The sequence below is a fragment of the Mesoplodon bidens genome, assembly GCF_964165515.1.
Source record: "Mesoplodon bidens genome assembly, chromosome: 5".
NCBI lineage: Eukaryota > Metazoa > Chordata > Mammalia > Artiodactyla > Ziphiidae > Mesoplodon > Mesoplodon bidens.
The window spans coordinates 68,322,883-68,347,284 of NC_138161.1; the positions used below are offsets into that span (position 1 = coordinate 68,322,883).

Here is a 24,402-nt window from a genome sequence, read left to right on the forward strand (position 1 = left end):
TGCTCTATCTCTGATGTGGCAGTAGGCCCAAATGTACATATAGCCAAGAACTCTTCCAAGGTGGAATTTCAGCCTTGTGGACTTATCACTCCTTATATATTCTATATCCAAACTGATCTAATTGACATTTACAGAACATTACACACTACAACTGAGGAGTTCACATTCAGGTATACGGGGAGTCTTTGCTTTTGCATGGTACCATGTTAAATGAAATCTGTGTATATCAAAAGCTTTACATGTCCCTGATATCCATGAGTTTCAGTTAAGACAGCACTGTGCAAAGCAAGGACTGCTTGTAATGGAACATTCACCACTATAAAACATATGGAGTACCATAAAACAAGTCTGAAAATACTTCAAAGTACTGAAATGACACAGAGTATGTTATCTGACATGACAGAATTAAATTAGAAACTGATAACAATAAAACAGCAAGAAAACCCTCAAATATTTTGAAACTAAGCAACATACTTCTAAATGATCCATAGGTCAAAAAAAAAAAAGTACATATAGCATCCAGCATAATTCACCCAAGAAATACTTGTTGGACTGAAATGAACCCAAATGTTGAGGTTGAAACATTTTGACTAGAGAGGATCTGAAGGAGCATATAGAAAGTGCACCTTTATTCTTCTTCACCATTGGAGCTACTGAGAAAAGCCTTGGGCCTAAAGAACAATACTTTCTTCCACTACTGATTTAAGTAGAAAGTATGTTTTAGGAAAATGCTATCAAGATAAATGTCTATGGGTGATGCTCAAAACTGAGTAGTAAAACAGATCCTTCAAAAAGCATATTGTCATACGATATGCTTCAGCCAGCACTTTAAAATTTTCAAATGTAGAGATTTTCTTTTTTTTGGTCGTAGCTTTCAAAATGTTTGAATCCATTACTCTAATTGTACTTTCAGCCAAACATTGCACACTTGAAAAAACAATGTGGAACATCGTCCCAAGAATTAACCTGTTTTGGCTACAAAATAAAAAACCCTAAATAAATACATATACCTTAGCTGCGTTGATGAAACATGTTTGCAATTGCCTCCCCAAAACCAGAAAATTTTCTGCAGCTGATGGAAGTAATTCATTGTAAAATTCCTCTGCATCTTCTCCTGGTTCCAAGCCCACACAGCAATGGCTGAAATAAAGCACAAGTTTGTGATTCAGTTTGTGCTAATTATAAATTTTAGATGAATGCTAAAGCTTCTATAGACACCGGTGCCTTAATGAGAATTTTTAATCTTCTTCCTTTGTTGCCAAGCCAATAAAGAACTTTTACAGGAAAATTAGTGTAACAACTTTCTTAACAAGTAACAAGTAAACAGTAGTGTGGATTTTGCCTGTACTTAGAGCTAGGACTTACATGTCCTAAAAACTTACTTGTCAATCCTTCAGGAAACAAAATACACTTGGCTCACAATAAAGAGAAAGAGGCAAGTTTTCTGTGAAGGGGCTACACACACTCTAAAAGTAATAGAATACCATTCAGGAGTAACATACGTGTTAACTGACACATTTTACACATCAGATAGCTGAAAAATAGCTAGGGTAGCATTAGTCTACAAGGGACAGATTATCAGTTTCTTCCAATAGATCTACTTTCCTAAAATCTGCAAAATATCTGACTGCACATTCCCTACATCAGAAGAGGAGACAGCAAAAACTCTAGTAGGTACAGTTTACAATATACATTGAAAGAGAGAAGGTCATTTAGAGAAATGGGTCCTCTTGAAACCACACATAAAGTCACCCCCTGGATACAAAACGAGTATATTCAAAAGCCTCAATGGTAAGAATTATTTATGCAGACTAACACCAAAAAAATTCCCCAATCCAAGAATGGTCTCTATGTGTGTACTCTAATGAGTAAGTACCGATGTTAGAGGCTTGTGCAGACACTGATAAGCAACAGTGACTACATACTGAGTACACTAAAAACTGACTAATGCTCAGTGTCTTTATTTTTTTTGCATATCAGTTCCTAAGGTCAATAGACTTACACTCACATGTACCAGTTTCTCTTTTCCCTTTGGTTTCTAAAGTTAATTAAGAGTACTATTTTCATTGAAAATGTTAATAAATGAAATACGATTTTTGTACGTTCACAAACATGGGGATTTCTTAAGACTTGGAGTCCACTTCTGAGAGCCTAGCTCCATCAATATTACCATGAGCTAACGTATCTACAACACAAAGACATAAGGCTTTATTTACTTAAGGAAATAATTAATCTTGAAAATTAAGGTATAAAAAATATTACATGTGTTAACTGTTTTTCCTAACTATACACCTTGAATCTGGCCTTTATCTATCTATGTTTAATTATAAGCAGTTTCAAAAGCTAAGATCCAACTAGTACTGCACATTTTCAGTTACTTAATTAGGAAGTGGCTTAGACACTGAGAACACCTGATTTATTTTATTGCCTCCTATATGAAAAAAGATTTTGATCTTTTTCTCATAATTTCTAGCATGGCAGTAGATCAGTAAATGCTGCTTCTAAATTTATTAACATGATTTGGGTTACTTAATGAAATATACAGTTGAGACAGCTAAACCAATGTACTGTGAAATGAAGTTTCTGTATCTCTTCTCCTGCAGTCCTTTGCTTATGCCTTTCATTTCAGCACCTATTTCATTCTGCCTTGTATGATAAATCCACATGACTGTCATCCCATGTTTACTGTAAGTTTTTCCAGTATAGAGCCAGTGCCTTAATCTCTTCATTTCTTCAATATTCTTTAGTCTTTAGTCTATTAGGCCCTTGGGATTCAGTGGTGAGCACAAGATCACCATCTTCGTAGAGCTTATGGAGTGAAATTGACAGTGAAATATTCACAAATACAGTTAGGAATAATAATATATAGTATGAAGGAAAAGTACATCCATAACATACCATGGGAGGTTGCCAATGCTTGTTAGCCAGATGAAGAAAAGAAAGCAAATGTTGAAATTAAGAATCTACTACTATATCCCTCAACAACAAGCTGATTTATTGTTCATTTTACCTTAATATCTGTGTAAGCTGGGAAATTGTAGTCCAACCACCCTGGATTCGAGAACAATCTTGACTGAGGACCAAGAGGCAATACTGAATGAGATCATAACAATATATATCTTGTTTGACTTTCTTCAACTCTGAGCTTCCAAAAGGTGTGTTGTTTATTATTTCTAAGGCAAAAGGAAATAAGATATACTTATTTTTGCTCAATAAATCCAAGAGCTATCCGTATTTTTATAGGTTGAATAATGACTAAAAATACATTAAAAAGGAAAAAGAAATCACTGCTTTATCACAGTGTTAAGATTTCACTGAACAAATTAAAAACAAATGCTAAAATTGTACCCATGATGGAATTTGTTTTGTTAACGTGTCAGCCGATCACAAAAAGATTTTCTTACCTTTTAACTTCAACAGTATAACAGGGACATTCTGCTCAGGACTTATTGCAACTTCAGCAGCTAGAGATAAGATCCTTGGGTCTGTACCCATTGGCTTCATTTCTCTTACCACCTATATTTGACAGAATCAGAAAAATAAAGGTCAACAGCCTAAAACATTCACCCCCTAAATAATGTTTGAAATATAAGTGACAACAGCTTTGCTTGGTTCAAGAAGTGAAGGGTAGATTTTTCTCATTTCTTCCTTATAGGGAGAAACTGTTTTTTCCAACTAGTGTACCTCTAAAAGAGCTAAAGACCCTTACACCTACTGTAACAGCTACACTAGGTACTGTTTATTGTGCACTCTCTAAGAGTCAGAAACTGTGCTTGGTGCTTCACATTCACTCTCTCTAATCTGCACAACAATCCTAGGTTAGGAGTTAATTTTCTTTCATCATAAAAGAGAAACTGAGTGTGCAGAAATGAGCTAATACAGGGCTAAGACTGTTATCTTTTTTAAAGGTCTCCTTACAAGGTTGGCCCTTGCCTGGTGTCTAGGAACTCGGATTTCAGGAGGGTTTCCACCAGCTTCCTAATATGACTGGCTCACTGGGCCTAAACTGTTTGTAAAAACAATGCAGTTTATGTTGAACACCTGCTTTCCTTCCTGAAGTCTGGAATTCTGATATGTGGTAGCACAGGATGCCTACATGACCATCTCCAATAAAGACTCTTGTCACTGAGTCTCTAGTGAGTGTCCCTGGTAAACAACACTTTAGCATGTTACTATAACTCACTGAAGGAGGAATTAAGCATGTCCTATGTGACTCCGCTGGGAGAGGACTCTTGGAAGTTTGCACCTGTTCTCCTCTGAATTTCACCTCATGTGCCTTCTCCCTTTGACGATTTTCCTTTGTATCCTTTTAGTGTAGTAAATCATAGCTATGATTATGATTATATCCTGAGAACTATGAGCCCTCCTAGCAAATTACTAAACCTGGAGTTGGTCCTGGGGATTCCCAACACACAATTCAGAAATGTTATTATAAGATAACCAAAGCTTGTTTATAAATAGCATAGTGAATAAATCAATTATCTTCAAAAAAAATCCACATCCCAATTCAATTTGTTGCTAAAACTTTTCTTTAAAAAATTTAAAGAAAGGGGGCTTCCCTGGTGGCGCAGTGGTTGAGAATCTGCCTGCCCATGCAGGGGACACGGGTTCGAGCCCTGATCTGGGAAGATCCCACATGCCACAGAACAACTGGGCCTGTGAGCCACAGCTACTGAGCCTGCGCGTCTGGAGCCTGTGCTCCGCAACAAGAGAGGCCACGACAGTGAGAGGCCTGCATACTGCGATGAAGAGTGGCCCCCACTCGCCGCAACTAGAGAAAGCCCTCGCACAGAAATGAAGACCCAACACAGCCAAATAAATAAATAAATTTATTTAAAAAAAATTTAAAGAAAATTAAATTCTTTTAAGGCATTCAAAGCTCAAAGATACCATTTTATAAAAAGTATAATCTTAACTTATTTATAATTAATAAATACTAACATATATTAAGTGCTTACTATGAATTAAGCACTGTGCTAAGTGCTTTCATATGCATTACCTCATTTAATCCTCACAACAGGACTATGAGGTAGTGCCTTTAATCACCTACATTTTACAGATTTAAAAAAAGTAAAGTTTGAAGAAGTTAAGAAACTTGTCATGGTTCCACCAGCATGTGGTGGAGTCAGTATTCAAATCCAGATCAGTATGAATCCAATTTCCATTACAATGTTCATTATATTCCTTCCCACATAAAAGAGTAAAGAAACACAAAACATATTCCCAAATAACCTACTTCTCACTTTTTAAGCTATTATTTATTCTTCATAACTGGCACCACAGTTCACCCTTTATATTAAAGAGTTGGGGACTTCCCTGGTGGTCCAGTGGTAAAGAATCCACCTTCCAATGCAGGGGATGCGGGTTCAATCCCTGGTTGGGGAACTAATATCCCACATGCCGCGGGGCAACTAAGCCCACACACCACAACTACTGAGCCCACACGCCTCAACTAGAGAGCCCGCGTGCCGCAAACTACAGAGCCCACACGCTCTGGAGCCCACGCCACAACAAGAGAGAAAATGTGCAGGCTATGACTAGAGAGAAGCCCGCATGCCGCCATGAAGAGCCCCCGTGCCGCAACAAAAGATCCCACATGTTGCAACTAAGACTCGATGCAGCCAAAAATAAGATAAATAAATAAGTAAAACAAATATTTTTTTAAAAAAGAGTTGGCCATAATACAGGATCCAAAAATCATTCCTTTTTAGGTAAAATACAGATCATTAAAAAACAAGTTTTCTGGAAACATTTTTAAAGAAAGCCCAGCACAACTCTTGGCACATAAACTTTCTAGGAGAGTGGATATAGTTATCTCATTCTTTCCAATGGCTGCATTATGCTATGCTTCCTTTATAAGAGTGTATCAAAATATATTTAAACATCTCCTCTACTGGAAGTCATTCAGAGTGTATGCTAGTACAAGCAATGCTGCAATGAATATCGAAGTATATGTCTTAGGTACTCATGATAGTACTCTGTGGGATGAATTTTTCCCTTGCAGTCAGATGGCTGGGTGGCAGGACACATATTTTAAAATTTTTGATTAGATACCAAATTTTTCTCCAAAATGGGTGTTCCAACTTATACTTCCACCAACAATGTATGAGGGTACTCATTTTACTATACCTTCAATAGTACCTAATGTTATATTTTACATTTTTGTCAATCCACTAGGTGAAAAATGGTATCATCTTGTTTTGGGGTTTTTTTTTTGTTTTTTTTTTGCTGTACGCGGGCCTCTCACTGTTGTGGCCTCTCCCATTGTGGAGCACAGGCTCCGGATGCACAGGCTCAGCGGCCACAGCTCACGGGCCCAGCCATTCCGCGGCATGTGGGATCTTCCCGGACCAGGGCACGAACCCGCGTCCCCTGCATTGGCAGGCGGACCCTCAACCACTGCGCCACCAGGGAAGCCCCATCATCTTGTTTTAATTTCTATTTCTTTGATTATTAGGGAGGTTCAGCACGTTTCATGTTCACTGGCCATTTATTCTTTTATATATTTTCTCTTCACATCCCTCAACAATTTTTCTATTGGCTTGTCTTATTCTTTTGTAGAAGCTTTAAGTTTTTCATACATGGATATACACCCTTTATCTTTAACATTGGCTATAAACACTTTATCCTCATCTGTCGTTTCTTTTTTAAAGCTTGATTATGGTTTTACCGTAGTTTTACAATTTTTATGTAGTCAAGTATAACAATCTTCCCTCTATAACTTCTGCCTTTGGTGTCATGCTTAGAAAGGTCCTCCCTACCCTAAGAGTTAAAATGTAATCTAATTTTTTCTACTGTTTTTATTATTTTGTTTTACTTATATCTTCATAAACATACAACTTTATTTATATCTTCAATACAAATGTAAGTTATTTTTGTGAGTGGTTTAAGATAGGAAGCTATAACGTTAGATGAGGTTACAGATTGGTGAAAAAAGAACAAATGCACATAGCTATCATATATTTGAGATAATTTATCATGAATGGATACAAGAGAAGCAATCTGAAATGTCACTTGGGTATATTTTTAGATTCTATTTAGTTCATTAGTCTATTTGTTTCTTCCTGGGCTAGTACAACATATTTCATTTGGATGTATGTTTAGAGAAAATTCACATTAGAAGGTAAGCTTCACAAGGGCAAAACTCATACCATTCTTGGTGGCTGCCTTCTTACCTCTTTGGTTCACTGTTATATTCCCAGAGGCTAGACTAGCACTTGGCATGTGGTAGGTACTTAGTATTTATATATGTTGAAACAATGAACAAATGCACAAACTTTGGGTATTCCAAAACCTCAATTTCTTGATGCTCTGCTTTTCTCCTGGTTATAAATAGAAACCTCAGACTTCTGGTTGAATGCCTTTTTAAAGTAAAATAGATTTACAACACTGTTCTTGCCCTCTGGCTAATATAATAAAACATCACTAAAACATCATCACCACCACCAAACATGCGTAGGGCTCTATGATAGACCCAAGGTTCACATAGATTTTATATAGGACAGACTTTCTGCTCACATTCTGGTTAGGAAAGAAAAGTATACACACAGACCCATATACACACATATGTAAAATACGTTACATGCCAAATAGGTGACACAGATGATAAGAATAAAGACCACAGAGTCAGAGGACAGGGTTTCCATGAACAAGCTTTCTTACCTGTAAACAAAATAATAATTCATACCTCCTAGAGTAATTCAAGGCTTAGAAAAGAAGGCAACCGCCAAAGATGGCCCTAAAATGTTGCATGACAGTAAAGTCTCAAAAATAATAACCATTCAGAGAGCTTTTACTTTATCCCATGAATTGTTTTAAATGCTTTCTTGTACTAATTTAATCCTCTCAACAACTGTAAGGTGTAAGTACTATTACTTTTTCCTCCCATTTTAATGATGAGCATCCTTAACTTCGTTTTGCACAAAGTCATACTGTACAGAGTGAAGCTGGGGTTCAAACCCAAAGATTCTGGCTTTAGAACCCGAGCGCTTAACTACCACAGGGAACAGTCTTAGTACGCCTTAAAAGAGTAGAATTTGGACAAGCAGATAGGCTGCGAGAGACACATTCATCTACCTGCCTGGAACAATAAATTACAAACCTGGCGAAGGTAGCAGTTAAGTAAGAAAGTTTTCTGATTACGTAATTACCCTGAAAAACCACCACTGTTATGGCAACCATTTGTAAACCTTCTCTTGGATGTTTCTCTTCTAATACAGCACTTCTCTCATCTTTACCCTTAAACTCACGAACCTTTGACAGGAAAAATGAAAAAAAAGACAATTATTTTTCAATTATTAATGCTATTACCCTGCTGCCAGAGCACAAGGTCTGGCCTTGGTCTTTTGGGAATTCGGTCTTCGGGGCCGTGTACCGCCGCCACAGGTCACTGTGAAGAAGATAAAGAAGGTAACCCAATGCAATCCAGCTGCAACTAATCCTAAGTATCTGCAGTTCCAAACTCTGAAACTTTTTTACCCACCCCACTTCACCCCCCTCCCTCTATCCCAGTCCTTATACCACCAGGAACTTCCTCTGGAACATAAGGTCAAAAAACGATTGCTGAGGTAACGGCATCGCCTCCAGTCAGGCCCACCGGCCGCGTCTCTGAGGCCACGGGCGTCTCTACTCCGGATTCTAGAGCCGGCTTTCGTGCTACCAGGCCTTGGACAAGACACCAGGCCTAGTGCCCAGGCTCCGCCCCTCCCCCGCCTCAGTTTCCACACCAGATCTCCACAGAAAAGGCGTGGAGCAGGCCGATTCTCCTTTTACGAGCTCCTACAAGACGGGTCGCTTGGTCCAGAAGCCTGCGGTCCGGGCCTCCCGGTATCCCGCGGCGCCCTCCTTCCCCAGCCGCCCCGTTAGGTCGGCTACCTCATTCCTGCCTGCCGTTGCTCCGCCGAATAACCCCGCCCCCACCGCGCACCTCAGAAACGCGGCATGCCGGGGTCTGCGTGCGTCGCAACGTGGGAAATGGAGCCTGGCTGCAGGACCAGGAGCCTCGGGGCCAAGGGGCGGGCCGCCACTCTCCAGGAAGCCAATCAGCACGCGAGAGGCCCGGTGGGACCGCGCTTGCCGGCCGCGGGGCGGAGGCTGTGGTGGCTGAGCTCGCGGCTGCCGAGCACTTCTTCTTCAGGCTGAGTTGGCTGAGGGTAGTGAGCGCCGGTGGCCAAGGCAGAGTCGGAGCCGGAGGAGAATGATGAATGGAACCGCGGGACCTTCCCATATTGGCAGTCGCGAGCGGGTTCTCAAGTTAGGGGAGAGTTTTGAGAAGCAGCCGCGCTGCGCCTTCCACACTGTGCGCTGTGAGTGAGGACGACCCCCGGGGAAAGTGGGGGGGAGCTCTGGGTATGGGGGTGCGGAAGCACAACTCTCTCCAAGTCGTGTTCGCACAGACCCCCACCCCCACCCCTTATTCTATGGGAGAATTGGGTGCCCAGCGGGACCCGCTGCCCTGTCCGGAGTGCTGGGGGGCCGGTGGAAGCAGCCTGGTCGAGCAGGTGTGGGTAATTCTAAGCAGAGAGATTTAGGTAAGACCAGCAGGTAGAAAGGGACGCTTTGTGGACGAGGTCTACAGGGGTGACTGTGGGTGGAGTCAGACGTGACTGGCGGATCATGCAGAGGTGGAAAGGAAAGTACAGTTGACCCTTGAACAACGCAGGGGTTAGGGGCGTCGACCCCGCGCAGTGGAAAATCCACGGACTGCTATCTCTGCCTCAAAAACGAAGGAATCGATACATGACTCACCCAAGGTCCCGAAGTTGAAGCCGTTTGGGTAGAATCAGGACTCAAACTCTATAGTTTTTTTCATTCCACGTATTGTGATCTCTAATGGAACACAAACTTTCCCCCCACACTTCGTTAATTTAAAGATCTGTAAGATGAAAATACAGATACTCTATTTATTGGAAAAAATCCTCATGTAAGTGGACCAGTGCGGTGCAGACCCGTGTGTGTTATTCAAGGAACAGCTGTAATAAGGTGACAAATGGAAGGGGGCAAAGGGAAATGGGAAGGGAAAATGCCTTTATGTTGGTAAGGAAACATTCTCTCCCTTCACTTCACTTTTGGTGTCTGCCTGATGAAAATGCCTTTAGGTTGGTAGGAAAACATTCTCTCCTTTCTTCACTTTTGGTGTCTGACTGATGAGGGTTCTTATTTACTCTGTTCCTGGAGAAAGATTCTGGACCATTCTAATAATCTGTCTCTTTTGGACCCCTGATTTCATTCAGTCACTTATCAAATACTGATTATCACTGTACTGAAGGGTGTGTTATGAATTTATTAGAAAGATATTTACCCCCTGTGATTTCTCCCTTTGGTTTCCCTTTGTCCTCTGGAACTAGTTTTGATACATTTTTCTCTTTCATGTTATTGAGGTAGAAAATGGAACTCTTTTGCTTTAATAGTTGGATGGTGTAGATTCCAGGAAGGAAAATATAGTCTATTATGATTTGATATGTAAAACATTCATGTTTTGCATAATAGCCCTCATAGAATTATAGAGTGGGAAGCAAACTTTGAGATCATTGAATCATAACCTCTTATTTTTCTGTGGCCAAATTGTAAAGTAGGTATTTTTTCACTTCCTCTTTCTAGCCCTGCCCTTCCTTAGTGTCTCTTCATTCCACCCTTCTCAGTCATTCTGTCCTTAGACTGTTCAGAGATCTTTATGGTTTTTACTCTGAAGTGTTCCATGCTTCAATTAAAACTCACATTCTCCAAAAGTTTACTTAAGTTGTACACAATCTAATTACAGTAACTCACAGTAAAGGTATGAAGAACCAATAGGTTTAACTCTCCAAGGATATATTTACATTTTATGAAAGGATTTTATTAAGCAAAAATAATATCTGGTTGATAGAATAAATGGGGGCGATATTTGCAAACAGATCTTCAACACTGTCCCTTCTTTACCATACTTTGTGGTCCAAGACTTTGAAACAGCTAGTGCTGGCTGTGCAGTTTCTCTCCTTCTTCAGCCCCATTTTCCAGAAGTCTGATATAGTTCTTACCTGGTTTCTCCATGCCTTTCTCTCAAATAATAACTTCCCTCTCCTTTCCTCTTCTTTCTTAGGTATGCAGTAATCTTAGTATCAATTTTTTTAATGATAAGGTTTGAGATTACACGAATTTGCTCTAGAATCTATTTTCGTGTAACTTGGGTATATAGTCTCTTTTTAAGGGCGTAAGCCCCAAATTAAGTGAATAAGAAATAGCCTTCGAAATGCACTTTGCAGGTGCTTCAAAGCCTTTTATTTATAAAAGTTCTCAAAATGCTGGAATCGTGTCTTCAGAATCAGAGTATTGGGTGATCCTGTTACAAGAATGAAAATAAACAAAACAACAATAATAATAACCACAAGAAACCCAAATGTTTGAATACACCTTTAGTCCTGTGGAAGACATCAGAAAGGTTTTCAGCTCTTAGTTTTATTCTTGTTGAAGCAGACAGAACCTTTCTAGATTTATTAAAAGAAAACCAATCATTATCCTTGAGGATAGGTTCATTTCCCATATGATTCTCATCCTTAAGGACTCAGAGTGAGGGATGGAAACTATAGACTTTCATACAGGCAGGTGGATATGATTTATTTTTTTTTAATTGTACATTTTTCTTTCTGAAAACCAAAAATGTTTAGTCTTTTTAATTATCACTACTACATATAAAGGTATGGTTTTTCCTCAGGGAACTGAAGAACTTTGTTTCTATTTTCAGAAAAATATATTCATGTCTAAGCTCTGTAATAAAGTAGAACAGAAATAACACAGATAATACATTAATTTCAACTTTTTATTAACTATAAAATAGACAATTCACTTTAAGATGCTGAGCTCATCTTATCTATAGAATGAAGCAATAAATTCAGCCATTCTATCATTTTTATTAAAATTATGAACTGCCCTTAAATTGATAGTTATGTGAAAAATACAATATTTTCAATATCAGTTTTACATAATGCTTGAAGCTTTCATTCATTCACTAAATGTAAATATCTTTCTAAATCTTCTAAGTTTTTTTTAACAGGTAAGGCTGTAAAGATATATATTGAAAGTATCATGATAATTTGTAAGGATGGTTCAAATATATTTTAGCATGACATTTATTTATTTAAAAATTTTTAAATTGAAACATAGTTGGCATACAATATTATGTGAGTTTCAGGTTTCCTACATAATGATTTGACATTTGCATACATTATGAAATGATCACCAAGATAATTCTAGTAACCATCTGTCCCCATACAAAGTTATTACAATATTATTGACCATGTTCCTTATGCTGTATATTATATCCCCATGACTTGTTTCTTATGTAACTGGAGGCTTGTACCTCTTAATCCCCTTCAGGGTGGACCTAATTTATAACAAACAAATCAATGTTACCTGGGAGAAAGTAGTATTCTATCTTTATGTACTTGGGTAATTATGCCTGTTCAGTATACTGAGGTTTTGGAAAAACCTGGATGTGAATTCTGACCTCCACCACCTATATATGTAATGTAACTTCGGGAATATTCTCGAAGCTTTCATTCTCAGTTTTCTTAAATGTAAAATGGTAATTATAATATCTACATTTCAGAGTTTCAGGATTAAGAAAGATAGTATAAACAACCTAGCACAGTTTTTGGTGCATGGTAGAGAATAAATAGTAGTCACCATTATTATTGAAGGGTTATATTCATGTGTGTATGCAGAGTGCCAATAAATGTACTTTACCTAGACTTTCAAAAAGCATTTATCAGGGCTTGGCAGTAAAACCTATCAAAAACATAGTCTGGCATGTGGTAGGGAAGACGTGGGATGTTCTGTAAATGATAAACTTAATGCTTAACAGCAGATGCTTCATTGAGTAGAAGAGTTTGACCAATAGGACCCATTAGAATAAATTTTGGATTTGAGCTAGTACTAGTTTTACAATTTATAACCAGATAAGGGAATAAAGATTGAAATTCCTAAGTTTGTAAATGACACCATTTTTTCCTGTCATGAAATGATGAGCTCATGGACAGTGACTACAGGAAGATTGTCTGAGGCACCAAGTGGAGCCACTCCCAAAAAACTGGTTGTTAAGCTTTGGTATGAGCAAACATTAGAAAGTACACTAATGAAAAATAGGATTGAAATTATATTTACAATTAATGTTCTCTGAATAGTGTGGTATACTGGAAAGGGTATGGGTTTTGGAGTTAGTTGAATTAGTTCAGGTCCCAGGAAATAAATTTACGTTACTAATTGTAGACTCTTTTGTGAAGATATTGACACTGTGTGATGCTACAGCCAAAATAGTCAGAGAAGTGATCAATAATGATAGGAAAAGTGTTGAGAATAAAGCAGGAAATGTTTTTCCACTCTTTATGTAATATAAGTAATTGTATTATAAACCTGAAGAAAATAACATAAATGAAGGAAATCCAGAGAAAATAAATAAACGATAAAATTAGTGGTGAGGCTTCCAAACCAAGAAGAACCGAAAGAAATAAACTATTTAGTCTGCAATCATTCCAACTTAGAACAGAATACATTTGACATTAGAAAACATATGGAAAACATGAACATGAGATTATTCAACAAATTCTGTAGTTCTAGAGCTATATTTAACCCCTTGAATCTCAAAATTTGTATACTTAAAAAGAAATTTCTTGTATGAAGGTAAATAAAAGACAACACTACTTAATATAACAAGTAATAAAATGTGGAATTTATTCTAACAATAATAATTAGAAATATAAATAGGTTCAGAATAGTTTTGATGGACTTACTGGTTATACATTCCAGCTTATTAAGCAAAGCTACAGATATTTTGAGTACATTTCTATCTGTTATTGGTATCTCATATACTATAGGCATTTATGCATAGGCTTCAAGGGCTTGTGAATCCCTTGAAATTATATAGTATTTGATATGTATGTTCATATATGCATATTTTAAGCATGTTTTACTTTTTTAAAGTTAATTAATTAATTTTTGGCTGCAATGGGTCTTTGTTGCTGCATGCAGGCTTTTCTTTGTGACCGCCTGGAGGGGTGGGATGGGGAGAGTGGGAGGGAGGGAGATGCATGAGGGAAGGGATGTGGGAACAGATGTATATGTATGACTGATTCACTTTGTTATAAAGCAGAAACTAACAAAAAAAAAGAAATTAAAATCTTTTGGAAGGACGCTATTCAACTAAAAAACAAAACAAAACAAAACAACAACAAAAAAAAACAGGCTTTTCTCTAGTTGCATCGAGTGGGGGTTACTCTTCGTTGCAGTGCGCGGGCTTCTCATTGTGGTGGCTTCACTTCCCTTGTTGTGGAGTATGGGCTCTAGGTGCACGGGCTTCAGTAGTTGTGGCTCGTGAGCTGTAGAGTGCAGGCTCAGTAGTTGTGGCGCACAGGCTTAGTTCCGTGGCATGTGGAATCTTCCTGGACCAGGACTTGAACCCGTGTCCCCTGCATTGGCAGGCGGATTCTTAACCACTGCGCTACCAGGGAAGTCCCCATGTATGCATTTTTATGCAGAGAGGATCTGTAGCTGGTCTATAATTTTCATCAGATTCCGATAGGGACTTATGACTGTCCCTCATCTCCTAACACCACCCCTCCAGACACATGCATATATAAAAGTTCAGAACTGTGTATCTAAGGCAAAGAGGCTATATAATATGGGATGGGTAGAGTGTGTGGCTTGTGTTCCTAGCTTATCTTTTACTGGCTTCATTACTTTAGAGGAGTTCACCATCAGTAAAATATGGGTGAGAATATTCAATTCAGAGAGTTGTTGTGAAGATCAAAAGTAATGATATATTATAAAGAAAAAGAATCTGTTTTTAAACACTGAAACAGAGGTTATAGATTTACAGCCTATCAGCTGATTTTGACTTTAGAGATGCTGTTTTTGACCCACACAGTTGTTGTTTTAACATGATTTGGTTGTAAATACCTAAAAATCAAGATCTTTTATACAAAAATCTGGATTACCAGCCTCTATTTTTAAAAATCAGAAGATAACCTGGCAAGAGCAAAGGAATTCTGTATCAGAATTATTATCAGTCATTGATGTATATATATATTTTTTGAATTTTTGAATTTTATTTTATTAATTTTTTATACAGCAGGTTATTAGTCATTGACATATATTGATGTGAATTATTTTTAAGTGACTTTCATATCTTAGAGGTTTTTAAGCTTGCTCAGTATGTGAAATATCTTAGCACCCTGTGTGCCCTCTAGGTGATATATTTTAATGACATCATTTGAATTATGATCTAATTCAAAATGAAAACTTATTTTAATTTTTCTGAAGTGGCAGATTTGGTTAAATTTACACATCTTTTAGTGGTGTATGTATCCATGAAAAACTCAAGCTGTTAAACTGAATAAGCTTTCTTTAAATTTCCCCATGAATGTGTGTTTGCTGTGTTTTCATTCATTTTGTATTCTGCTAGGACAGCAGACAAGTGGTAGTAGGAGCCCAAGGTGGTTTAAGAAAAATTTAGGGGAGAAAAGAAACTGAAAATTGAAGATGTTCTACTGATATTGGTTTTTAGCAAATTGTCAAGATACTGACATTATTTCGTTTTTAGCAGTGGAACATCGTAATCTAGTTCATCTTGATCTAAACAGGATCCCAAGGGATCATGAAGTGAGGAATACTGTTTTAGAGTGTAGCTATTTCTTTTTTTCTCAGAATTATACATACACAAATAATCTAGATTGTATTTTGTTTGTTTGCAATATTAAGACTCTTCTAAGCCATTTTAATTACTGGCTGTTGAAAAATGCTTTATCACTCTGAAACATGCTCATATTTTTGATACCCAGGTATTCAGGTATTCTTCCATCTTATAAAAACCAGTATCTATATCTAATTTTAGATGACTTCAAACCTGCTTCTATTGACACTTCTTGTGAAGGAGAGCTTGAAGTCGGCAAAGGTGAACAGGTGACAATTACTCTACCAAATATAGAAGTGAGTATTTCCATATATTTAAACTAAATAGATGTTTTTACAGGATTTCCATTAAATTTAAATGAAAATAATTGTACAGTTCATGTAGTGGTAGTCAGTTAAAGAAATTAATAAATAGAGCAAAGCAAAAAAATCATATTTTAAACTATCTTAAGTAAAACAATCTTAAACTCTTAAAATTTACTTTGTAAGTTTCAAGAACTATCGTATTAAATGATTTGAAACAGTTGGAGGTCTAAACAGATATTTATTAAATCACTATTATGAGCCAGATTTTGTTCTCCAAACTAGAAATAATAACATATGCCCTGCCATCTAGTCCTAATCTGTTACAGCAGACAGACATATAAACATCTATCTCGTGCTATAGATTAGAACAGAGACAAAATTCTGTTTAAGCACATAAGTGGAATTAGATCTGCCTGGTGGAATCTTGAAAGGCTTCACAAAGCATATGCTATGTGGGCTGAGACTTAAAGGACAAGTGGAATTTCATCCATTATAAGAGGAGTAGAATACTCTAGGCAAAAGGAACAGTATGTGAAAGGCTCCAAATGGAGAAAGGACAAGTGGAATAAATGAATGAATGTAGTAAATTACAGAATAATGAAAAATGATTGATAGGAGTAGAGACTGGAAAGGTAGATTGGGAGCAGATTATAAAGAATCTTTTATGTTGTAATGTGGAATTTGGAGATTATGCCATAGGTATTAGAGAACCATTAGAGGTTTTTAAGCAGAGAGCTAACATGATTAGATTTGTGCTTTCGGAGTGATTTTAACAATGACTTAGGGAATGGATTGGAAAAGAAAGAGACTAGGTCAGGGAGGCCTTTACCAAAATTTTGCCCATTTCAAAAATTTTCAGATATATCAAAGTAATGCTATCAAATACTGTTTACATAAATATGCAAGTTCTTTGTTGTATGCTCTAGTTTTCTCAGTCCTTGAGTTAGAAATTTCTTAGCATTCAACTTAAGTTTCTTTTTCCTTTTATACTGACTTGATCTATTCTCAAAGAAAACCAAGACTAACTTTATACTCTAACATAGAAAACACTGGACTTTCTGAGATTTTTTCACGTTGTTTTAACTTTTGTAATAGGAATAGTTTTATGCTAGTTCATCCACATTCTCTTGTATACATTTATGAGATGGCTTGTCATGGTTAGAGGTATAGCAAGCAAGCTCTCTATCCTCTATCTAGCCTTCCATCTGTTTCTTTTTGTCTGTCAACACTATATATGAGACCCCACCTTTATGTCAGACTATATGAGTTGCTGCCTCTGAAGGTTTCCCTAATGTTAATGAAATTTGTGGGCTCATTTTATTGTATATTTCTCATTTGCTCCCTTAGAAATTGAAGAAAATGAAAAATCAACTCAGTCTGAGACATTGTAAATAAGTAAGCCTTTGTATTACTCTGTTATTAAAAAGTGTTCAGATTATGGTGTCTCTAAAATAGTTTGGATATTAAGCTTTTTTTGCTTTATGAGGTTTATTAAAGAAAAGCCCAAATCATTCACTTAATCTTAAAAGTTATTGAAAAGCCTCAGGTGGATAAGAGGCATTACCTGTTATCCTGGTCTCAGATTATAGGATTATTGATCAGTGATGATGGTTTGCAGAACTTTAGATGAGTTCTTCTTTGCCACGTAGCATATTATTTTCTCAAATTGCAATCCTCCCATCCTCATCCCTTGCATTGTCTTTCTACTCCAAGCAGATGGGGATTCTTACATTTATTAATAAACCTTTTTCATTCACACATAATCCTGCTTTAATCAAGAGTTACCATCTACCATGTGTTCGATTTTGGTCTCAGTTGAAAATACTTCTTGAAGGAATGACAACTATAGGAGGAAAATTTCAAGCTTCAAATTGTAAACTTATGAAATAGCAGAGAAATCATTTGGGAAAAAGTAGTTCCCTCCCCACCTCAGCCCACCAGAGATATGTCCAAAATGACTATGCCTCAATATTTTTGTGTGTATATGTGTGCATGAGAAAGGGAGATGGATGGACAGACAGACCATATATGCCTATACTTTCTGTGTGGTAAGTCCTTTGCTAGGTAGCTGTTAAGAATACAGAGGTAGGAGGGCTTCCCTGGTGGCACAGTGGTTGAGAGTCCGCCTGCCGATGCAGGGGACACGGGTTCGTGCCCCGGTCCGGGAAGATCCCACATGCTGTGGAGCAGCTGGGCTTGTGAGCCATGGCTGCTGAGCCTGCGCCTCCGGAGCCTGTGCTCTGCGGTGGGAGAGGCCACAACAGTAAGAGGCCTGTGTACCGCAAAAAAAAAAAAAAAAAAAAAAAAGAATACAGAGGTAGGGACTTCCCTGGCAGTCCAGTGGTTAAAACTCCACACTTCCACTGAAGAGGACACGGGTTCGATCCCTGTTGGGGGAACTAAGATCCAGCATGCCACGTGGTGTGACCAAAAATAAAAATAAAAAAAGAAGACAGAGGTAGACTGGACGTGGTAGGTGTCCTAAAAAATATTATCATTTAATGAGGAAGATAGGAGATAATTGATTAAAATTTAGTAATGTAAGGACTATCATAAAGGTATACACAGAATATTATGGGAGGCGATTCAGCCTGGGGAGGGAGAGGAGACATCAGGATATGCTGTCTTGAAGATGAGTTGAAATTGATGAATGAGGTGAAGGAAAGAGGGAAGGACCTCTTAGAGAAAAGAAAGACGTGGGCTAAGACAAAGCAACAAAAGTCTGTTACATATGAAGAACTATATATAAGCCACTATGGCTAGGTAAGAAAGGGTGCATATGGGGACATAGTCGGAGATGGTATTTAGGAATCAGATAAAGAAGGGTCTAATGTGTAATGCAAAAGAATTTGAATTTTATCCTTTGAATCTTTCAGATAGCTGGAATGGAAGAGAATTGTTAAAATTACCACTTGCTAAGAGCAGATTTTTTTTTTTTCTGCTGGGCCTACAATCCTTGAACAATTGTGAATAAGAATAGAAATTATATTCTCAAATTTTGTGGGGTTTTCCCCCTTCATTAAAGAACTTCTTCAAATAAGTAGGAGGTTTACGTTTCTTCACAGTTCTTAATTTTGTGGGTATTTTGTGGAAATGTAATGATTATTAGTTTGAGGCATTTAGATTCTCCTATTTTCTTTATCAACTTGCTTTCATCATCTTGGTGAAAATGGCTAGAAGCTTGGAGGCATTCCATAAAATAGAATTTTTATTATTATACTTTTAAGAGTACCTTCAGGTTCTGGTGGTTCTTCGATAGGGTAGATTTTCTAATTCTCATTCCTCTAGGTTTTCTTTGGTAGTATCAAATAGAAGAAATTAATAAAAATGAGGACTGTTAAGGGGGTTAATATTGGGCATTTACAAATCTCTCTTTTCTGTAAACAATTCTCTATGGTTGACTGCTATAAAATTTCAAAATGTTGAATATTGAAAGGAAAAGATTTACTTGTCTGTTATGATTTGTCATTGGTGTTGTCCAGTTTGGCATATTTTTAGTGCTATCTTGTGAGGTACTTTTGTGGGCTTTGATGAAATAGCCCACAGGAAACTTCCAGCTACCCTTCCTATTATGCAATGTGTGCATCTCTAGTGGTTGCTCAACAACTTTAGCCCACAAACCCTGGACTTGTGAGAGTTCCATACGTCTGATGGCTACTATGCCACTCTAGATGATCCTGTTGGTCAAAGTCCCTTCCAAGATGAACCTATTCTGATTCTTTCCATTGAGTTTACTTAGCTTACATGGGAAAATAGCCTACCATGTTCTTGGGACTTCAGCTTATTTTAGGACTTGACTCCTATTTTAATGTCTTATTACAGTTATACTTCTAAATGAATTATATTTTTATCATTGTATAATAAACCTTTTTTACCCTGTTTCTGTGATTTTAAGCTTAAATACCACCTTGTTTAATATTAATATTGCCACCTTTGCTTTCTTCTTGTTTGCATGTTCATGGAATCTTAGTGTCTCTTACTTTTATTTAGCTTACATTTTAAGTATATCTTTTGTTAATAGAATATTCTGTGTTTCATTTTTAAACCCATTTTGACACTTTCTATTTTTATTAGGAGAATTCTATCCACATTTAGTTCAAAGTTTTTATACTTGATTTTTATTTCTATCATCTTATAGTATGTGTATTAGTTATTTTAATTTGTTTTCTTTTTTCTGTTCTTTATTAGTTTCATCAAGCGTCTCTTCTTTCTTTTTCTTTTTCTTTGTTTTCCCTCATGTTACTTTGGGAGTACTATTGTACTCTTCCATTCCATTACTGATTACTTTCCTTTCCTGGTATTCATAATCAGGCATGATCAGATTTGCCTGCTAGCAGATGGGAAATAAAACTAGAAGGAGAGCAGGGAGGAGGATAACAGTAATCTAGGTGAGCTGATGATTGGGTTCTGAAGTTGGGTTATAGCAGTAAACATGGAGGTGGTAGGATGTGTTCCATAGTTATTCAGAGGCAAAGAGAGTTCATATGCTTCGGAGTTTCCTGGTACCTTAATAGTTTAATACCCCTTTCTTGGAATATGAAATAAGAGGTCAGAAATTGAAGTTTAAAATAAGAGTGGTACTCAATTTAACGAGGAAAAAAGTTTAATTTAAAAAACTTGTTCAGAGTATAGAAGGCAGGTACAGGGATTGTGAAAGGCTTATTTAACTTGTTATTTATGGTAAAAATGTTCATATTGTTCACATTCAACATTCATTGAGTATCTGTGAAGAGCTTGGTACTTCAGGTGCTAGGAGAAATAAAATATTTCTAATCCAGTCCTCCTCCTTCAGAAACTCAGAGTACAATAATGTATTTTAAAATGTTTTTTATTCTAAGTAAGAATACAAGTATTTTTCTTTTTTTTTTTTTTTTTTTTGCGGTACGCGGGCCTCTCACTGTTGTGGCCTCTCCCGTTGTGGAGCACAGGCTCTGGATGCGCAGGCTCAGCGGCCATGGCTCACGGGCCCAGCTGCCCCGCGGCATGTGGGATCTTCCCGGACCGGGGCACAAACCCGTGTCCCCTGCATCGGCAGGCGGACTCCCAACCACTGCGCCACCAGGGAAGCCCCAGAATACAAGTATTTTTTAAGAAGAATATACTACATGACTCTCTTAAATGTAATTTGGAGCCCTTGGGTTGCTATTCTGGGGTATCTTACTCACTTGTTTTTAGTCAAGATGTTTGAAAAATATACTTATTAGCCAAGTAGGCCCAACTTAGTTTTGTCATGATCATGCTTCTGGCTCTCTACCTTACCAGGGCTTCCACTAAGTGCTCCGCATCTCACTCTTCTAGGGCCACTCCAGATATGTCCTTATCTATGTGCTATGCATGCTTGACTTCTGTAGATCATTTTTGTTTTAGAAAAACTTGTTCCTTACTTTTGGTTTCATAGTTTTCTCTCCCAACCTCTCAAAGGTCTCTAACCTACCCCTTTTTTATGGCATCCTCAATTACCAAATTTATCTCATACTCCTCTGGTAATGTGTTAAGCCTCTAATGATTGTTAACTTTTAAAATATGATATCTCCTGGGACTTCTCTGGTGGTCCAGTGGTTAAGACTCTGTGCTTCCAATGTAGGGGGCCTGGGTTCGATCCCTGGTCAGGGAACTAGATCCCACATGCCACAACTAACAGCCTGCATGCCTCAACTAAAAGATCCCGCATGCCGCAAAGAAGATCCCACATGTGGCAACGAAGATCCCACGTGCCACAACTAAGACCCGGCGCAGCTAAATAAATAAATATTTAAAATATATATATAATAGGCCCTTTAGTCTTTTTTAGAAGTCACCTTTTTCTAACCTGATCTAACATTACTATTGTATTTGGCAAAATTATTATAATCAGTGCTTTAAAATTTTAATGTACCTTTATAAAGTTCAAAACCAAGCAATTATAGCAATATATTATTTAGGGATACATATACGTGGGATAAAATAAGAGAATGAGAAACATAAAATTCCTTCAGGGTTGAGGGAGGCAGGGACAAAGGATAGCAGAGGAGTATAGGTAGATGTAGGTTATTAGTAATGACCAGGATTCTTTAACCTTTTATTATGGAAAATAGAATAGTATAATGAACTCCTATGTACTTACTGAGCTTCAACAATTATCAACATTTTGCTAACCTTTTTTTTTTTTTTTTTTTTTTTTTGCGGTACGCGGGCCTCTCACTGTTGTGGCCTCTCCCGTTGCGGAGCACAGGCTCCAGACACGCAGGCTCAGCGGCCATGGCTCAAGGGCCCAGCCGCTCTGCGGCATGTGGGATCCTTCCGGACCGGGGCACGAACCCGTGTCCCCTGCATTGGCAGGCGGACTCTCAACCACTGCGCCACCAGGGAAGCCCGCTAATCTTTTTTTAATAGAGCTTCCTACTTTTTTCCTGGCATATTTTAAAGCAATCGCAGACATTCACAAATGTTTATGTATGCATCTCTAACTGATAAGGATATTTTAATTTTCACCTAAGTACCATGGTAACCCTGCTGTTATCACACATAGTAGAATTAATTGTAATACTTGGTCCATATTCATGTTTTCATGATGGTTTCAAAAATGTCTTTTTTCAGTTTTTCTCCCTAGGAATCCATATAAAATCCCTATATTGTATTTTTATTTATTTATTTTTACTGAGGTTAATTTACAAAGTTCTGTTAGTTTCAAGTGTACAGCAAAATGATTCAGTTATACATATATATTCTTTTTCAGATTCTTTTCCATTATAGATTATTATAAGATATTGAGCATAGTTCCCTGTGCTATACAGTAGTTCCTTGTTGTCTACCTATTTTATATTCCTATATTGTATTCTGATATTATGTTTCTTATCTCTTTTATTCTGTAAAACTCCCTCCCCCCCTTTTATGCCACCGGTTTGTTGGAGAAACCAGGTTAATTGTCCTAGAGAATATACCCACATTCTGGATTTCAAATTACTTCTGTCTGGGATTATGTAACTTGTTTCTCCTTCCTCATATTTCCTATAAACTGGTAGTTATTTCTAAAGCCTTGGTGAGAGTTAGATTCTTTGTGGGGGTTTTTTCAGGCAAGAACACTTTATAGGTGATGCTGCATACTTTTCTTTTATATCACATCATGAAGCACGTAATGTCTGGTTGTCCCACTTTTAAGGATGCTAAAATTGATCAGTGAGTTTAATGTAAGATATGTTCCCTGATACATTCATTTTCCTTAATCTGCATAGGGAAGCACCCCTTTAATAAAATGTCAGATTTAAAAAATTAAATTTAGGAAGGAAGAAGAGAAAGCGTAGGAAATATAACTCAGGACTTTTGTTCCCTTATTGTAAAGTATATTGGTTGTATTAGAATTGAATCCCAATTTCCTATTGTAGACCACGTCTACAAAGATTTGTGAAACAAATCTTTAGTGGCTCAGGGCAGCTGCTTCCTCTGTTCCCTTTCCTCAAGACAGCAATTTTGAGATCTCAGCCTCTCCTCATCTGTCTTTTTTACTATACTCCTTATTGCCAGAGTAGTAAATTTAGGCAGTTAGGTGACTTGAAGTACAGTATATCAATAGATTGAGAAAGACAGAAGATCTCAAAGGCCCTCTCAGCTGAATTTCTATGATAAATTTCAAGTAATAATAATTAATTTTTTAAACAGGGTTCAACTACACCAGTAACTGTTTTCAAAGGTTCAAAGAAACCTTACTTAAAAGAATGCATTTTGATTATTAACCATGATACTGGGGAATGTCGACTAGAAAAACTCAGCAGCAACATCACTGTAAAAAGAACAAGGTATGTGGTTAATGAAATAAATTATTTAATCAACACATAAATTGCTAAGAGAATGTCAGTGAAGAAAGTTATTGGATTAAGTCACACTATTACATAAGGGTTATTTCTGTGTGGTACAGAAATGTTTTGATCTTTTTCCAAGTTTAAATTTGGTGAAGATCCTTTAGCCAGAAGCTTTGACCATTTCTCCCTATGGTATTTAAAAGCTTGTTTTGTTTCTAAATGTTTTCTTATATGTAGGTACATCTTTTATTCTACTGTAGATACTTTTGTAGAACTGGACTAAAAGAAGCCATTACACATTCTCCAAAATAATTTCATTATCAATAGTAAAATTTTATCAAGCACTTAGAAAATGTGAGGCAAGAAAAAGGAGAATTTCCTATACAAATACTAACCTCAGAACTTCCACATTTTAATTGGATTAGCAGATAATTCCATTAAAAATGTCAATAAGAGAACATAGCCATCTCAAATTTTTTTTGGGGGGGAAATAGGAAGTGTATTAATTGACATGTAGTATACTCTAAAAGCCATACAAATAGTATAGATAAAAATTGTTCTAAGAATTAAAGGAAGGGAGACGTGGTTCATCGGAGCATTCAGGGAGCCCTTACTGATGTACCTTAAGAGAAGGTTAAGATTTAGGGCTTTTTTTCCCCCC

At 37.2% G+C, this 24,402-nt stretch overlaps 2 protein-coding genes across 9 annotated transcripts in view; one reads left to right on the forward strand and one right to left on the reverse strand.

The window, feature by feature from the left end:
- The window catches only part of IQCB1 (IQ motif containing B1), a 47,991-nt gene extending 39,011 nt beyond the window's left edge, over nucleotides 1-8,980 (reverse strand). For 2 of the 6 annotated variants that reach the window (XM_081235112.1, XM_081235111.1), the window contains exons 1-5: nucleotides 8,875-8,979; nucleotides 8,311-8,389; nucleotides 3,405-3,516; nucleotides 3,011-3,173; nucleotides 1,011-1,140 (exon numbers count right to left, since the gene is read on the reverse strand). In XM_081235112.1, coding sequence (XP_081091238.1) covers nucleotides 1,011-1,140; nucleotides 3,011-3,173; nucleotides 3,405-3,516; nucleotides 8,311-8,389; nucleotides 8,875-8,879 — 489 coding nt within the window. In that variant the 5' untranslated portion in view covers nucleotides 8,880-8,979. The other 4 variants (XM_081235116.1, XM_081235114.1, XM_081235113.1 and 1 more) reach the window with 4 other exon arrangements.
- EAF2 (ELL associated factor 2) overlaps nucleotides 1-24,402 on the forward strand; it is a 122,630-nt gene that overhangs the window by 56,413 nt on the left and 41,815 nt on the right. The window contains exons 1-3 of one of the 3 annotated variants that reach the window (XM_081235124.1): nucleotides 9,082-9,305; nucleotides 15,863-15,957; nucleotides 23,602-23,738. In XM_081235124.1, coding sequence (XP_081091250.1) covers nucleotides 9,197-9,305; nucleotides 15,863-15,957; nucleotides 23,602-23,738 — 341 coding nt within the window. In that variant the 5' untranslated portion in view covers nucleotides 9,082-9,196. Of the gene's footprint in view, nucleotides 1-9,081; nucleotides 9,306-15,862; nucleotides 15,958-23,601; nucleotides 23,739-24,402 lie in introns of those variants that run through there. The other 2 variants (XM_081235125.1, XM_081235126.1) reach the window with 2 other exon arrangements.